Below are 18,939 nucleotides of genomic sequence, written 5' to 3'. Positions count from 1 at the left end.
AATAAAAACTATCAACTTTGTTTGAAACCAAATCGACATCTCAAAGTACCTACGGTCTACATTATGTAGAATAATCTAACAGCTATGGCATTCAAGATGGAGAATAGGGTTGAAAAAGTTTCCACGGCTTTACGCTCTTTCTATAACGACAGAACAGTTGAATTTACGCTGGCGGTTTTCTAAAAAATATTTTGTAGATTCATTTTGAGCCTATATTATACCTATTTCCTTATTACTATTTTTTTCTAGTTCATACATACTAGGTAAGTACCTAATGCCTACGTTATACGTATACATTTAGGGCCGATTTTTCAATGATTATGGTTAAAACCAAGGTTAAAACTTATCCGCCCAATAAAGTATTATACGCACAGATTATACGATAATATTAAAATGTCACGTAAACTGTCAAATACGGGCAATTAGAATACGTAAATGTTTAAATTGGCAGTTTTATACATTATTCGACGAATAAGTTTTTAAAACCAAGGATTGAAAAATCAGCCCATAAAGTTACAATAATTAAGCTAGCTAGGTAGCCTACTAATTGTAAAGCGAAATTTCGATCTCATTCTGGTAATATAGAATGGACAGTTAGATTTGTATTGCTAATAAAGTACCGTAAGGACATGGTTTATAGACGACAATTAAAATAATTCAAACAATAAAATATCAGATAAGTCGGTACTTTTTTAATTGATGCAATACGTAGCTAATCTACCTAGAATTGTAAACCTTAAGTCTCCATAAGATTCCATGGCATTCAGTAGATGAATAACCGTACGAGTACTAGTGTATTGTGTAGTTCTTTTTAATAATTGATATAATAAATGAGAGCTATTGTGAAAAATTAAACAGTTTTTTCTTTGTGAATATAATATGAGTCAGGTGAGTCTTATCAACGCGGAGATTAGGTACAGTTGCAGTGCACGCATTAATTTCTATACCTATTATTTATTTAAATTTTTGAGAAGTACAGATATTTCCTCACACCAATGCAAATGCAATGATATTTTTTATATTTTTATTTAAGAAATTTAGCTGTTACCAGCAGCTGTTTTAATAAGAAAACATCTCCAGAAAAAATCAGAAGAATCGTTTTCGCGTTATGATAGACAAGAAAACCCACTTTCTTAAAAAAGCACATATTTCTAGTATGTATAGTACATATCATGGGCGTAGCTAGCCATGGGCACAGGGTGGGGCAAAAAAAACCGGCCAAGTGCGAGTCGGAGTCGCGCACCGAGGGCTCCGAACAAACCTACTTTTTAATTTTTATTATATTGTAACTCTAAAATGTATATGTTTTAGCAATTTTTCCTTTATCTGTGCTATTAGACATTGCTTTTAACCAAATTTCAAGACTTTGTGTTCATGGGAAGTACAATGTAGGTTTTGATTCCCTTGCGAATGTCGAAATTTGCGATAATTTTCAGCATAAAACGGCTGTATCTTTTGATTTTGATTTTTTCAAAGCTTTAAGAGACCGTAGACTTGAGTATTCGATATAAATTACAGCTTGATACCTCCACGCGTTCCTGAGAAAATGGGTGTTGACAGACAGGCAGAATTTGTTGTCTGTCTGTCTGTCGGCGGCGAAGAATGCGTGGCGGTATCAAGCGGTGAAATAATAATGAATAAATCAACACAAAAGATACAGTCGTTTATGTTGCAAATTTCATCCCTATATAGTTATATATATATATATATATATATATATATATATATATATATATATATATATATATATATATATATATATATAGTATAGTTTATCTTCCTAATACAATACCTAATATGATTCCTTTTTATTCTATACATGTCTATGTAAATTGAAAAAAAACCATTTCAAATCTTAGAGCATTAAAATGCTCTAGGTTTCAAATTGTAGACTTAACTCAGTAAATAAAGCATTTAACCTCGCACTTCCGATTAAATTTCATTTTTGTTTTAGGTTAAGGGTCACTTATTGAGCATAAAAACACAAAATGCTGATAGATCCAGGTGGAGCTTTGCTCGCAATCTTATAGTTTTTGACTGATATCTCGAAAACTGTCCACTTTAGGGCAAAAGTTACCAATAAATAAAGTTATCAATAAATGTGTTTGAAATTTTTTCTAGTGCCCATATTTTTTGAGTTGTTGAACGTATCAATTTAGAAATGCCGCTCGGCGGGTGATGTGGCAGGCCAAAAGTTTTTTTACGGATGTAATGAAAACGAAGAAGAAATTTCCAATGCATGTGGATTTCCGCCGTTTTCGAAACGGCAAAATTTTTTATGTTTTTTTCTTAAGTATAGAAAATTTTTAATAAAAAAATTTTAAATATTTTTACTTGCCAAAAACGATTAACCAGCTCATTAAATAGGCCATAAATCGTAAACGGAAAGTCTAACAAAAAAGTTTACAACGTATAAAAGATGTATTCAAAAAAATCAAAATATTTTTGCAATACCTATCGACCAAAAACTTTTATTTAAGATTGTGAGCGAAGTTCCGAACACTGCTTTGTGTAGCGCATGTCGCGTGACGGTCGGCTGCCGAGTAGATACCTACTTGGCAGCCGCGATACACGCGACATGCGCTACACAGACCAAAAAGTTTGAGACGATGTAATAAAAGTTTCACTTTAAAAGTGAAATGCATGGGAAATTTAGTGCGATTTGGCTAAATAAAAACAGCTTTATTTAATGGGGTAATAGTATCTACTACACTACTTTTTCTGTCACCAAAGGTGGTTTAAATCATGCAACAAAGAAGCGCAAGCTTTTTGTGTCGACTGACAACTTTCGAGTGAGAATATTTTAACGGATATTAAGTTTTGTAGTCGGTACCTAGATAATAAAGTTTTTTAGATTTGGTTAGGTACCTTCCAGGTCAGAGCCAGGGTGGGGCAAGCGCCCCACCCTGCCCCACCGTGGCTACGCCCATGGTACATATTAAATTATCAGTGGTAGGTATTACAATATTCGCATGAATTTTCTCTTAGATGACGAAAAACGACTATAATAATTATGTTTATTTCATTTCACAATGCATTTTAGTTATATAAATCACATAATATGAAAGAAATTCTAAGAAAGAAATCGTCATATTATGATTTTCTCGTGAATACTCATTAGTCACCGTTTTAATGAGCGTTATACATTTTTTGTATATATACAATACTTGTTAATTGACATTGTTATTCATCATTATTTATATTATATTGTTCACAAGAGGAAAATAGACGCCAATATGTACCTACCTACTCATAGACAAGGGCGGATCCAGCCTTAGTGCCAGGGGGGGGTCACATAGACGTGGGCAATTTTCAAAAGCTATATTTTGGTAATTTAATTGATACGTAGATTTAAAAAAAATTGATCAAGTGCGAGTCGGATTCGTGAACCAAGAGTTCCGTACAAACGTTTTTATATGTTTTAATATTAAAATGCTTTTTGCAATTTTTCCCTTATCTGTGCTATAAGACGTAAGTTTCTATTAAATAAAGATTAAATATCAAGATTCTGTGTTCACGGGAAGTACCTTGTAGGTTTTGATTGATGATTCCCTTGCAAGTATAGTTGCGAATTACAGAATATGCGGCTCTTAATTGCTTTTTCTTCAGATTGCGTTGACATAGAATTTGAATTAAATAACAGATTTAAGTTATTATAGACCTGAGTTCTGATGTGAATATCAATTAAATACATGTAGACGTTCATGAGTAAAGGGATTGTTAGTTTAAAATGATTTAAAAAATATATTTTTGTTTAATTTAATTAAATAATTAGGGTTTTCGCAGTTATTACTACATCTGTGCTATAACACGATACTGTTTACTCAATTTCAAGACTGTGTTTACGGGACAGGGTGCTCCCTGCAGGTATTGATTCCCTTGCTAATGTCGAAATCCTACGGTCTACGGTCCCTTGATGCTGTGAAAAATACAAACGTTTTAGCCAACGCAATCAAAAGATGCAGCTGTAAATGCTGAAATTTTTCGCAAAATTCGACACTCTTCATTCTTTTTCATTCTTGAAATTTGGTTAAAAGCAACGACTTAAGCACTTACAAGCACAGATAAAGAAAAAATCCTTTAAATAAAATTGTAAGATACAACATAATGAAAAAATATGTTTGCTCGGAGTCCTCGGTGCGCGAGTCCGACGCGCATTTGGCCGATTTTTTGTTGTAATTTGACTGTATTTTCTATTGTTCATTAAAAAAAAAATTTTGCTATTTTATGTCTTATCCACGAACTGGGATATTTCGATATTTGAGGTTTTGACTTTTGTGTGAAAAGTGTAACAGCAAAAGTTGTAGAAAAAAAAATTAATTACATACAACTTTACCATTACACTTTATTCCGCAGTTATAGAAAAATCGAAAAACCTATTTTTTGTCCTTATATTACGACCACAGGTCGACCCTAATAAACTTTTTCTATAATTTTTGTTATATTCTCTTCCGTAACCGTTTGTAATTGATTTCATTGTTCTATATTACTTTTATGTCTCAAAATTCAATAAAAACATCATGTTGAACAGTAATAATTTGTTAATTTAAAAAAGTTAATATTAAATTAGTGGTCCACTTAGGTCGTGGACCTAGCCCAGGGGGGGGTCATGACCCCGTGACCCCCCCCCTGGATCCGCGCTTGCTCATAGAAGACATGTCTAGTAATAAAATACTATATATTCATGTACAACAAAGGATTAGTTATTGAGACATCACGTCGCCACAATTATAATGGGTAGACTAGTTTCGATAAGCTGATAGTAACTATAGTCTGTAGACGATAAACAGTAGTTTAACATTGTATAATTACTACTAGGTATATTATATGCCGATTGCCATACGACAAGGGATGCATGCGTTGTACTTACTGCCTTACTCTTAGTTGGCTGATTGCACTGATTGTATGGTCCCAATATGGTCCATGTCCAAGTTACGACTACGAACGGCATTTAACAGTACATAAACTTACACTTTAAAGTTTAAATTATACATTTGTCTGCTGAAAAATAGATATTCTCTATCCAATATGGTCCATGTCCAAGTTACGACTACGAAACGAAAACGGGACTACTAACTTTGGATGTTTAACTTACCTTTGTTACTTGTGTTTGCCATTTATCTTTTTAAAACATACGAAGTACATACGTTAATTAATTAGATATCATCTATTGACTATGTTTCACTTCTTAGAAACGCATTCTAATTAGACAGTTGGATATCGTTTAGGCAAACGATGCTCGTGTATCGTTATATTGTGGATTAGTTTTTTAAGAGTAAAGTTGTAAATGACAATTAAGTTTTTAATTATAAAACAAATAGCTATTGAGCCCATATCTGCAAGCTTATCTTGAAATGGGCGCAGTAGTTATCAATGTGCTATAAAACTAATGATATGTTTATATGATAAATTCCAAGATGCATGGACGGACGCGTGGGCAGATAACACCAATTTCATACAAATATTGCTTTTGAACTGAAGACTACACTTCAATTCAAATAACGACTCTATTTATTCCACAAAAGCGTTAGACAGTTTAGATAAGAAGCGAATTGATTTAATAACGGCTCGTGTAACTATAAATTACCACTCAAATTTGTCACTCACTAAATGACTGATGTGACTCTCCGATATCATATTATATAAAAAAGATATACAAATTTGTGACTGTGGAATTAATTTCAGGATGACTAAGTCGAAACCGATCAAATCGAAGGTTTTAAAGGAAGGCGAATTCGTGCCTCCTGATGGAGGATGGGGATGGATGATCATATTTGCAGCTGGATTTTCTAATGTAAGTCCTTTTATTATTGTTGGGATCATAAATTCTTTACTTACGTCGAAATGCTACTATTACTAATGCATGTATGTGAATGTGATATTAGTAAACACTTTAAAAACTATCTAAAAATTGTTGTTCTGCCCTATTACCCGCATTTTTGTGTTTTCTCGCCATAAGAACCTTCCTTGCGCCTAAACAAAAACAAAAATATTACCGAAAATATAGAGCCGTTCTGTCAGTTTACGCTGAACAACACATTTTGATTGATTTTTTATTATAAGGTAACTATGTAGGTACATAATATTATTTTTAGGACGGTTTACCAAACTTCTTACATTTGGAAAATTTGAGTACCTATATGTGTTCATGCTTCTTGCATCTTAAATTTTGTTAACCGCTTTTGTTTGCGATGAAATCATACTTATATAACAATCTAGCGCTCCGCCCCGGCTTCGCCCGTGGTACTTACGTTTTCTCTATATAAAAACCATCCTCGTACTTCAAGGAATATAATAAAAAAAGAATTATCGAAATCGGTTCAGCCGTTCTCGAGTTATGCGCTTACCAACACATTTTGCGATTCATTTTTATATATAAGAAGATTACCTAATCATTTAGTATTTTTAAAATATACCACAATCACTCTCTATTTTAACTCTGTGACGAGACCAATATAATAAATGCTCTCAAGCGAATCACGTCTAAAGACGACCTTAAAAGTAAGAAAGTGTAATTTCACCAATTTTCGGGTTCCCACATTGGTTAAATTACACTTTCAATCAAACATTTATAAAATCGTTACTAATACCTATCGGTGCCTTGGACAAAAGTTTCGTATTTGTGTCAATAAAAAGGACGTAAAGGAATCGAGGTGTCCGGTGTCAATAAGTAGCGCACCAAATTGTCCTTCTTCAATTGGCAATCCAACCACGATATGCCATAAAGGTTACCACGATATATTGGGAAAAGAATTGGTTGCTTTTGCATTATTGCAATGTTAAAATTAATACAACACATTGGGCAGAGGTCGCTTACAATCACGTTTACGACTGCTCTTTGCCCTTACTGACATACAAATTTTAAGACCAAAGTTTGTCTATCACGAGCAATAAAACCAAGAATCGCTGATTTAACAAAATGTTTAATAAACATACTAATTCTCCACAGCTATCTGCGTTACCGATTCTTCAGCAATTCGGGCTATTGTTTCGGGACAAATTCGCTCGTCTCGGCATCACCAGCTCTCAGACGACGACCATCATCAACATGAATTCCGCTCTGACGTCTTGCGTCGGTGCGTGACGCGTATTGGATGGTAACTTTATGCACAATAACGGCACATTTAACTTACGCACTAACTGACAATATGTTTCTTCTGTGAAATAAAATGATTACCATCATTATGAAGAATAAGTAAAATTAAGGTTTCCTTCTTATTAATTACATTCTTCAAAACAAATAGCATTCTGCCCATGGCTTCGCCCGCTTTGTCTAAAACTGTAATAAGAAAATTATATACCTATTTAAACCTTTCTCAAGAACCACTCCATCTAATAAGAAAACCGCATCAAAATACGATGTGTAATTTTAAAGAATAAAGCTTGAAACGGAAAATCCTAAACGATCTGCAGTTTCAGATGTCCCAGAAACAGAAACTTTTGTAAAAAATAAGAATAAAAAAAATGTCCTTGATCCTATTATTGAATGCATTTTAATTTTAATAATGCACATTTGACGTACCTAATCACAAAACTGATAACCGAATGTATATGATCACTCATTTCAATTACATATTTATAAGTTTATCTTAATGCCATTTTAATACCCAATATCAGGCGTTATATACCTACTATTCAAACGGAGTTTATGATAATACATATTGTATTATGCAAATAATCCCAAGGTTTATTAAAATTTCAAAAACTAAGAACCGCGTTTTGTTTTGATTGGTAAATAATAAAATAGATTTAAGAATAATAGATACAGGTTTCCCAAAAAGTAGTGATGAACGGAAGCTGGGAGGTAGAGGACCTAGAGGGCTATCCGAATCACCCCCCTGTACCATACCATGTTACCATACTGAATTGGCCTATTTTTCAGCTAAGCACACAAAAAAAAATCAAGCATCTAGCGCAATAATTCACGTCACCATGAGTGAAAATATCATCGTACTCAGCGATAGATGAAAAATTGAAAAAAATGTCATAACTCCGAAAATACGAAAAATCGCATAACATACATGGGGGTGATTCGAATAGCCCTTTGGGTCCTCTATCTCCCAGCTTCCATTCATCACTACTTTTTGGGACACCCTGTATAGAATAAGAAAAGTGCTTCTAGAAAAAGTTAAATTTAACAAATAAATGTTTGATTTTGAGTTTGATTAGATTTTTTATGCTTTTTCTTGAAGACAATAACAAGCCTATCTTCAATATTTGGATGCAGATTAACCTGTTTAAATAACTACACGACTTTTACACGACGAAGACACGTATCTATATCACGCATAGAGGTAATCTGTTCTGCGAGATTTATCTTAATTTGTGACTTATTTTTTCAGGATTAGCAAACGGTCCTGTTTTCAAAACATTCAGCTATCGGCAAGTGTCACTTACTGGAGCAATCGTGGTGTTCATAGCTCTACTTTTGACGACATTTTCTTACAACTTCACCACTTATCTTATCAGCTTTTCAATACTATACGGTAAGAGCCTATTATTTATTTATATTAATTACTAGCTGCGCCCGCAGCGCAGTTTCACCCGCGCACGTGACTGAGTTTTTCCTTTTAATCCTAAATGTTGAAATATCGGTATAAAAAATAGCGTAAGTTACTCCTAACAACAGTTATCTGTCAGTGAAAGTCCCATCAAAATCGGTCCAGCTGTTCCTGAGATTAGCCGGAACTAACAGACAGACTTTTGGTATATGTGCAGTGTATACATTCATATGCATTTAATAAAAATCGCTTATTTCAATACTAAAAACAGGCGCTCCAATTTTATTATTTACTAGCTGTTGCCCGCGACTTCGTCCGCGATTACGTCGTTTTAGGTCATTCGTCGTTTAAAAAAAATACGTGACACTTTATTTTTGAATGTTCTTAATTGTCTCTTATAAAATTTAACTACATTAAAATTGAACACTCTGAAAATCTTAAAATCGGAGAAAATTGAAAATCTGAGGAAAACATGAAGGAATGTGATTAAAATTCTACATTACTTAGTATTTCAAATAATAATCTAAATTAAATGTAGATTAACAGTTTGAGAGCACCGTTATAGAATATGTACCTAAGTATTAAATTACGTTAGTTTACATAGTAACAAAACAAAAACACGATGACTTTCTTTCGCGCTCGGTACCACAAACTAAGCATGTTAATGGTACGTGGCCCGTGTCACTTGACCCCCCGCGAGTTCCCCTCCTTTGCTATGCGAAAATACATTCGTCGCCCTGCTGTAGGAAAAATTGTAATACTGTGGCCTGGGCGTTATACACGCCCAGGGAGTTCCTGAGTGCCGATAGATGTCCGTCTATCGGCATTTATAACAATCTTATATTAATATCACCATCTTGAGGAAAAGCTTCTAATGTCGATTTAAAACTGCATAGGTACATACGAATTAACCTGATGAAACATGTTCTAAAATTGTGAAATGAGTTCAGTTTTAAATTCGAGAAATATTGATAATTCTTGTATTCGACTATTCGTTGTAGTCGAATACAAAATATATTTAAAGAAACTTAGGTTGGCCTTCAGGCAAAAGGGATCCTATCAAATGGTAAACTTGACCTTGTATCTTAAAAGTAAGCATGAAAGGACCTTCTGATAATTGTTGAGCACCAAAGGATCATTTGAAACGCACTACTATAAGAGCGAATATTGTCTAAGAACTGTTTAGATTGCACGTCATGTTCCTCTAAAAGTAGTGATTTCAAAGGTTCCGGTGTATCTTCAAACGAAAGCCGACTCCTTACTCCACTTTAAAGCATTACAAAAATAACATACTACGTTAATATCGCCTATACAGAAGATGATCTGTAATCAATTGTGAGGTTATAAGAAAACCCACTTTTATATTTGTCGGACCCCACCACCGAATTCGTAGATTGATCTTCTATGTTTACCTCTAAGTCATTAAGACTATGCGAAATCTGTCTGCAGTAAGAGGGGCCTCTCGCTATTCGTCCGTTTCCAGAGACCGAATAGTTTCAATTCTTAATCTTTCATTAAACAAACTTAATAATCGTTTTTGTCTCAATTAATTGTAATATTCGCGTCCCTACTCTAGTCATTGCTTATGCTCATGTTCATCTTCAAGAGATCGAATAATATTATGGTGCACCCTATCATTTGTCAAACGGTCTTCATATTGAGTAAAAGTTTCAGATTCTCGAGATAAAATGTGACGGCCGTGATCAGCTGTGAGACGTTATACCCTCTCAGTGAAGGTTTCGGTCTCACGGGATAGTACATGCCGTTCGCGGTCAGCTGTGAGCCGCAATTCTCGTTGTGAAGCGGTTTCAGGTTCTCGGCATAACACGTGTTGTTTTCGGCCTAGAGTATACCTCTAACGATTCTTGAGAACTCTTATTTCTCATTTTCTTAGCTTTGCTCGAATTTCGAGATAAAGATTTTTTAGGTGGCACTGATGCATGAAAATAAAAATTGAGTTAAAACGGACTGAGAGTGTTATAGACAAATATAATCAGAAAGCTTCGAACTCCTAAGCTATCGGAAGTTACACGTGTTATTGTGAGTCAACCATAAAAGATAGACATTTATGATGTCGGGAGATATTTTTTATATAATAAGGAGAACATTTCTTTCATACATGATTTCTGTGTAGCTTTAACCATTAAGGTTGCACACGCGACGAAAGCTTAAAAATGGAGTTACTGCTCTGCTCAGGAATATGAAAAATAATTGTACCAAGTTTCGTTTAAATCCGTCGAGTAGTTTTTGTTTCTATACCGGTTATACGGACAAAAATTTTACTGTTTGCTTCTTTGGCATCAGTGTCGATCCCTAATCACCCCGTGATAGTTATTTAGGAAATATATTTCATGTACAGATTTAATATACCTAAGTATACATAATATATTTAGATTCCAATTTCCATGTAACGTTAAATTCGACTATACAATAACTAACAGACAACGCAGGTTACTCTCGTTTCCGTAAGTTGAGGCGGCTACATATTCGGTCCTCATAACATCACTTTTAGTGAACGAAACGACAGCGCGGTTTAATTCGATGCCAACACCATCAGAAAAAAGGAAATATTTTTAATTGTGAAAAAATATTATGATTTACACTATTTTAATATAAAATATATGGCTGTGAGTGTGTAAAAATAAATCCAGCTAGTTTCACATCACACTTATGTTTATAATTAGCTATACGACATGAAAATATACATATTAATTACCAAGCAATAATCATACAGGTAAATACTGAACAAAAGTATTAACAGTCAAAGTTTATTTTTACTAACATTTAACAACACCCATGTAAATGATGAAGAAATGATAATTATCAACGAACTAACCTTTTCTATAATAGTTAACACAGCACATTTTTTAAATTATCTTGCTCAACTCTGCTCAAAAATTTGAGGGTTTTGTTGGAACTGTAATGTGTCAAAACTATGATATATCTAAACTACGATACAACTTGCATGCGGAAATGCTCATTACAATCAGTGAATTTAAAGAATAACTAACAACAACTATTCAATTTTATTGAGCTGATGAATATCTTTTGCCTGGAAGAGATCACCGCCGCCTAATAAATATACTGTGTTTTCTTATAAAATCGTAACATAATTTCTTTTATCTACTAAATTTTAATAAATAAGTTCTTTTTGTTATTTTTATCTAAAAATGATCTTGAGCTTATATTAGGCAAAAGTATACATTAACTTTTTATAATTTCAGGACCGCACCTTAAATGGGGTGCTCGGAAAATATGCCTACGGATTATTAATAGAGAAATGATACCTACACAACAAAGTTATGTTGGTTCCATTTTATTTATAAAATATAATGAAAATGGGCAAATATAAAACATATTATGTAAAATGATTAAAAATAAATAAATGAAGCAACTACGATTCAAAGAAAACATCTTTTTCAGTGTGAAAATGCTCTAAGCAATCCTGGATGATGAGTAGGTATAATATCATGTACTCTCATCCCAGTACGGTCGGTACCTCGATAGCCATAACGATAAATATTATAATCAGATAACAGCAAAGTCAGAATAAAAATCATAACTTGTACAGTTGTGAGTGCAAAATTTATGTTTCATTTGGCAATAACATTTTTTTCGGTACTAAAACGTAGTAGTTTGATAGTTGGCTGCCCCTTCTCTCCTTCCTGAAAAATATCCTCCAAAATTACCCGAGATACTTCCAATGATTGAACCATACGTTGGACATTAACTTCAGTCAAAAATTGACGAAGCGGATGATTACTAATTTCCACTTAATCCTTGCTGCCACTATCTTCATCATCAAATCATCAATTTTCAAGTGGTGTTGTAAAATTGTCAGCAGAAATAGTCTTCCAAAGGCGATATAATTTTATGAACATTGAATCTGTAAATAAAAAATCAAACGTTAATAATTGTAAATCAATAAAAAAAGCTACTTACAAATAAAATTTTATCAACAAACTACTGTTCCCAACGCACCTCAAAATCTTGTAAAAGTCAAAAAGAATTCATCATTTTATTATTTCATTCTAAAAGTGTAATATAAAACCATTATAAAACCAATAAAAAACATGAATTGCTATCATTATAAAAAAAAATACCTATAAAAGTAACAACTTACCTTTTGTGGGAACGCATGGTGAAAATTCACAAAACACGAAGATTGAATTTGATATTTTTGGTTTTATGACATTTATTTTAATTTTATTTATTTATTTATTTATTTATTCAAATGCTTTATAAATATAAATTTATAAATAATAAATTTATAAAGAATAGAAACATTCGATCACGAAATTATGTGGGTTCGAGTCCCGACTCCCGCCTCGTGATCGAATTTTTTCTATTCTTTATAAATTTATAAAACACGAAGATTAAAAATGTAACCAATGAACACAATCAATATTAGATTAATTGTAATGGTGTCTAGTTTGACTTAAAATAATAAACATCTACCCTCACTTTTAAAAATGTAGTATATTCACACGAAATATAAGCGCACCTTATAGGGATGGGAAGATATGGGTTAAAGAGTTAAATAAATAACATGATTATAAGTATTTAAATTATTAATTTTCAACAGTTGTTCAGTAGTGATAACATGTAAATTGATTTGATTTTTACGAAATCTCATAGATGGCGCTGTTTCAAATTTGTCTTTATACTACTAAATTCATTAAACTGTTTCTCTGCCCAAATTACGTAAATGACATAGTTTTTATTTTGTAAAGCTAGATAATAGCATGGCTTACTCGAAACCAACATTTAAACATGAGTCTTTAGATTGCACGCTGTCGTAGTACACGGAATATGTAAGAAAAATAAAGGTTCACAGCTCCTCCCGCGAAGGTGATATCATGATAATATGTTTAAACTATCCTCACCCGACCTCTTAGGAATATTCATGCAAAATTTGAAGTAAATCTATGCAGTACTTTCTGAGATTAGCCCGGAAATACATACAGACAAACAGACAAACAGACAAACCGACAAACAGACAAAAATTCTAAAAACTATATTTTTGGCTTCTATATCGATTATAGATCATGGATCAAGTATTCTTTTAAAAAAATATTCAATGTACAGTTTTGACTTTCCTACGATTTTATTATATGTATAGACAACTATAATATTTTAAAAATTAATTTTTTCTCGGATACACTCTCTGAATAATAAATTAAGACTATTCGACGATAATTCGTCCATTAATCACTGTCTATAATTGTATATTGTGTAACATATTATCATCATAAGATATGAAACATTGCTCGCAAGTCGCAATATATATCATTTAAAATGTGATACTAACAAAAATTAAGTTCACAGGCAGTTTCTCGATTTTGTTGCAAAATCAAGTACTAACACTAATATTTTTCAAATTTATTTCGCATTTCCAGGTGCTGGTTATGGTATAAGCAGCTCTGCCAATGCACTAGCCCTTAATACTTATTGGAAAAATCGACGAAGATTAGCGACCGGCCTGTCATGGACTACAACTGGGCTTGGGCCGATGTTATGGCCTCATATTATCACAGCACTATTTGCCTGTTTTGGCGAAACAGGCGCTGTTCTTATTTTAGCCGGATTTGCCTTACACGCTGTGGCTGGAGCTCTTTTATTACAACCTGTGGAATGGCACGCTAAACCACCAAACAATAATGACGAAGAAAGACTTCTGTCCTCAGATCAACCAACTACGCAATTAATAAACGAAAAGAAGAGCGATGAAAGTGGATATTTCAGCCAAGTGTCGAAAATAAAAAATCTCAGTGTATTCTCTAGCCAATACCTTTATAATGAAGATGATCCAGTAAATACTGGATACGAAATTACAGATCCTGGAGTACCTATGATGTTGCGAGCGAATGATGGATATTTCAGTCAATCCCGCCAATCAAGAAGCAGATTATCATCAAGGGAAACTTCTGCTAAAACATCGCGATTAAATTCTAAAAAACCATCAATGTCAAATTTACTAGAAAACAGATCTAGAAAATCTTCAACACTTTATTTGAATGAATCTAAAAAAAACTCTTCCGCTAATTTAGGTGTCTTAGCACAAGAACGTGAGCCCAAAGTTATTGTCAAACAAAAACGTAAAACATCTATAACATTAGAAACACAAATTCCTGAGTCTGAAATAGAAGATTGTCCGTCTTTAAAGGCTCCTCAAGATCTTAAAGCTGAAGAAAAAGCAGTTGTTGAAAAAATTGATCCGCAAAAAGCGAAATATATCGCTGATCGCGCTGAAAAACATATGGCGAAAAGCCTGAAATCATTTAAAATGGATGGACAGTACGGTGAAAACTATCAAAAGAATAACCACAGTAATATTTCATTTAAAAATCAAGATGAATCCGAGGAAAAAAAATATTTACGGGATAATCACAGTAATCAGTCAAATAAATCAAAGAATAGAAGGAAGTCTAATAACTTCAATTACGAAAGCGAAGTTTTGAAACAAGCATCTTTGAAACTCGAACAATACTTAAAAGAAACTGAAGATGAAAATGAAGCTGAGCAATCAAAGCTTATCACTAATAATAATGAAACCAATAGAACAATTCTTGAAGAGGAACAGGAAAACGAAGAGGAACCTTTAGAAAACCTAACATTTTGTGAAAAAGTTGCAATGTTCTTTGATTTAGACCTTTTAAAAGATTTCACATTCATAAATCTAATGCTTGGAATAACCTTAGCAAATTTTAACGAATTAAATTTTTCAATTCTCACTCCATTTATTTTAGGAGATTACGGAATGACAAAATCGCAAATAGCGTTCTTCATGTCACTTCTGGCTGGAGTTGATATTTGTGTTCGATTCTGCATACCTTTTGTTGCTGGCAAAATCGGTTGGGACAATAATTCGTTTTTCTTATTTGGGGTTATGTCAATGGCCATGGGAAGAGTCGGTAAACATTGTTTTTATTTATAAATTTCACAGCAATATTCGATATTTAGGTAATAATGATATTTATATTTCAGTGTTAGCATATTGTCAAGATTATACCGTAGTACTTCTGGTGGCCGTTATGATTGGTTTCGGAAAGGGATTACGAACAGTTTTTATGGCCCTTGTTATCCCCACTCATGTTCCGCTCCATAAGCTACCAGGCGCTACCGGAATACAACTGTTGACGGCTGGAATGGTTTACCTTAGTTTGGGTCCCGTTGTTGGTAAGAATTAAAAGGCGTATGAACTATTTTCCGATATAACATTTATAATTTTCATTTGCATTATGCATTTCGGCTATTCGTCCACTCGACAACACTTAGATATTAAATAATATAATAAAGATTCAGTTGAATGAAACACATGAATATGTGTAATTTTGTATGTTTTTGTACAGGCACAAATTAAACTTAAAACGAACATTTATACAGTGGCTTACTTTCAGGTTGGATCAAAGACAACACGACGACTGCAGTGACATTGCATTGTTTGAACATTTTCACTTGGCTCACAGCCATCTCGTGGGGCTTGGAAAAATATTACATCATGCGAAAGCAGAATGCGATTGATGCAGAAGCTGTCAAATCATGATATAAAATATTAGTTACTGTATTAGTTTCAATAAAAATAGTTTTTTACGATCTTTATTCGTTTTCATTGTTCGGGATTTTATGTAAATGCCATAAGTGAATAATGCCGAATACGACCTATTAACCAATAATGCTGATTAGTGTGGCCAGTGATGGTATGGAGGTCATCTTGCTGCCAGTATCATTTTAACACTCGTGACATGTGTTGTGATAACAAATCCTCTTATATCCGATCGTTATAGTATTTGTTTGTACACGTTAGTTTGTTGTACTTTAAATGAGTTTGCGTCTATTCATTTTCAATATTAGTTGCTGTGCTAAAAAACATTTGTTTTAGCGAACTGAAATTCGTTCTGTCTTTTACATATAGTTATTTATGTTTATTATGACTTATTGTTTACTAAGTTGTGAGTAGGTAACTAACAAAGTTATTTTGAGGTTTGTGTAATCTTTTAGACGTTGTTGTAAAAAAATCACTAGGTACATACCTATGTTCAATTTGGAAATTGTCTTGTGGGAATGATTAACTAACTTGAATTTCTAATATTAGTGTTCAAATTATTTAAGGAATAATTTACAAGTAACCTTCATATTATTAATAACATTCTACCCGATGCCCATTTCAAATCTATGTCGTCATATAGATAGCTTACTTGTAATCATTTTAAAGATATAAACTTAATCCCATTCGTGACCATTAATTTATCGATAAGAAATGAAAATGCTATAATGCGTATATTATAGATAAGTAATTTTTACCAATTCCAACGTTGCTAACCTCGTATTGATGATTATCATGCTTTGGTTGAGTTAGACAGAAATTAAAATTCGGTTTCAATATACATAAAAAGTCGGTCATTCATAATGTTTTTTGAGGCATGGTCAAGGTGTAAACTATACTCAAGTAAAATATATCAGTAGCTAAGAGATTTGTCTTGAGCCTATTTATTTGCTTATTTACTTTATATACATCTTTGACTTACCGTACAATTAGCGACAAATGAAAATTAATAATTTCACAATAGCAAAGACTTGCTAGTAGTGAGGTAGTAGGGTACTATGGTATGATATTAACAAGCTCATTCACATCGACCTAGGAAGCCTTGGATACATAGTAAGATAAATACTAAATACTATTGTAAGTAATTGATGGACAGGATGAAGTAGTTACGATGAACTCGTCATAAGGAAAGCGCTATTAAAAACCAGTAACTCTTACAACAACTCTGGTATTTACGTCAATAAACTCTATTAATATATAAATACATATATAAATTGTTCAGTAATTAAACAACAATGCGTATTATCACGAAGCGATTTTATGTAAATATCTTGATAATTGTTAACATTTGTTCTTTTGTTCATTTCGAAATGGTCATTGACACCGCGATTCAATGATAAAATATCTTCGTCTCTTTGAGCTCTACATGTTAGACTGGAACTCTATCACGGTTATCGATTAGAAAACGAGTATTTTTTCAGTTTGTTTAAAAATAACATAAAGAAATGCTATATTACTATTTTAAACCGAATACAAAATATCATTCTATTAAATTGCACTGCATGAAATATCTCATATTACTTACCTAACCTAACCACAAGATTAACCCTAAAATAGACATCGAAATACGATATTGTATAGATGTTAATAATAAATGGAGAAATACTACATAGTAATTATTTTTTTGAAATTGTAATTAAGCTAGAGTCTAGAGACACCAAATCGATACAAGTAATAGTTTAAGAATATAGCAATCATTTAAATTAGATGCAAATGGCAGGTTTCAATGTTTATCTTTCATTTTTTTAGCATAAAGAGGTTCAACTATAAACAAATTAAAGTATTTATAATAGAAACAGAAAGAATTGCCAAGAAAGTTCCAACATAACCTCATATCTAACTAGGCGTAAACATCTGTTTTGGCTATAAATAATCAAAACTTAATTCGATAAACATTAGGTAAATAAGTCTGTAGGCCAATAAAACTTCAGTGTTGATAATAAACGACATTAAAGTCAGACCGATAACAAGTGTCGGAATGTCTACTTTTGTACGTGTTACTCGCCACCGTTCCTCCATTCATGCGGGTACTGCTCCTGTGCTATTTAGGACATTAAAGTCAATAAACTGTTAAGTGGATTATCTCGTGCGCAGATGACCCGGTAGTGCACTCGAATAGTGATAATGGCTTCTAACTGCACAAATAGTTAAGTTACCGTTGATTGAGAAATGTGAATATTGCATCAATTTATCTTACAATGGCTCGACCTAATAAAGTGCCACCTGACGGAGGTTATGGCTGGGTGGTCACTTTTGCATACGCCCTTAACAATGTAAGTAATAGTTTTAATAAAATTTTTATTTTGTCAATTATTCTTTTTTTTTAATTAAGTAAGTATACAATTAGTTAATTAATAAATTGATAAGCAACGTAAATTAAAGTAGAAAAAAATCAGTATTGAGAAAAACTTTTCCTGCTAAGAACATCTTAATCTAATAATCGATATAAATATAAATTAACTAACGTAATTCCAGGTGGTCGTTTTACCCCTAATAGCAGGGTTCGGCCTTATATTTCAAGAAGCATTTGCGGACACTGGTATGTCCGCTACACAAGGGACACTTATAATTATATTCAATCATGGCAACGGGATGCTCCTGTCGTTCTTTGGTGGCCCTGTTTTACGCCGATTTGGATACAGAAAAGTAGCAGTGGCTGGCGCCATTTTTGTATCTGTCGGTTTGATGCTAACCGCGGTATCAACGAACTTTTGGCTATTCTTCATCTCCTACAGTATTATTAATTGTGCGTACATTTATTCTGTAAACAATTATACACTAATTAATTTCATCTACTTAAGAGAATTACATATAAATATGATGGTCATTTTT

The 18,939-nt window shown here is 32.9% G+C and overlaps 2 protein-coding genes across 4 annotated transcripts in view; both read left to right on the top strand.

Moving 5' to 3' along the window:
* Positions 1 to 760: 760 nt before the first annotated feature.
* LOC149482145 (uncharacterized) lies at positions 761 to 16,111 on the top strand. 2 transcript variants are annotated; one of them, XM_089704134.1, is made up of 7 exons: positions 761 to 888; positions 5,686 to 5,794; positions 6,950 to 7,076; positions 8,343 to 8,486; positions 13,901 to 15,415; positions 15,489 to 15,680; positions 15,902 to 16,111. In XM_089704134.1, exons 2-7 carry the CDS (start codon positions 5,687 to 5,689, stop codon positions 16,045 to 16,047), a joined length of 2,232 nt encoding a protein of 743 aa, XP_089560260.1. In that variant the 5' UTR covers positions 761 to 888; position 5,686; the 3' UTR covers positions 16,048 to 16,111. The 2 variants fall into 2 exon arrangements, with proteins under 2 accessions (XP_089560260.1, XP_089560261.1); XM_089704135.1 differs by lacking the exon at positions 761 to 888 and adding an exon at positions 5,433 to 5,572.
* Positions 16,112 to 16,235: 124 nt separating this feature from the next.
* The window catches only part of LOC149482144 (monocarboxylate transporter 9-like), a 5,651-nt gene continuing 2,947 nt past the window's right edge, over positions 16,236 to 18,939 (top strand). Inside the window, exons 1-3 of one of the 2 annotated variants that reach the window (XM_089704145.1) lie at positions 16,236 to 16,484; positions 18,007 to 18,380; positions 18,583 to 18,853. In XM_089704145.1, coding sequence (XP_089560271.1) covers positions 18,306 to 18,380; positions 18,583 to 18,853 — 346 coding nt within the window. In that variant the 5' untranslated portion in view covers positions 16,236 to 16,484; positions 18,007 to 18,305. The remainder of the gene's footprint in view (positions 16,485 to 18,006; positions 18,381 to 18,582; positions 18,854 to 18,939) is intronic. The other variant, XM_089704146.1, reaches the window with a different exon arrangement.

This window comes from Colias philodice, chromosome 15 (genome assembly GCF_061535455.1).
Source record: "Colias philodice isolate Cphi_HAF_F1 chromosome 15, ilColPhil1 Martin Lab GWU primary, whole genome shotgun sequence".
Taxonomy (NCBI): Eukaryota; Metazoa; Arthropoda; class Insecta; order Lepidoptera; family Pieridae; genus Colias; species Colias philodice.
Note: the sequence above shows the minus strand (reverse complement) of the source record. Positions and strands in the feature narration are given on the sequence as shown.

What these genes read in the sequence shown, in the direction of transcription:
- LOC149482145 (XM_089704134.1), top strand. Translation starts at nt 5,687, where the DNA reads ATGACTAAGTCGAAACCGATCAAATCGAAGGTTTTAAAGGAAGGCGAA. An exon ending in CGCTCTGACGTCTTGCGTCG is followed by an intron (nt 7,077 to 8,342) that starts GTGCGTGACGCG and finishes TTATTTTTTCAG; the next exon opens with GATTAGCAAACGGTCCTGTT. An exon ending in TAGTTTGGGTCCCGTTGTTG is followed by an intron (nt 15,681 to 15,901) that starts GTAAGAATTAAA and finishes GCTTACTTTCAG; the next exon opens with GTTGGATCAAAGACAACACG.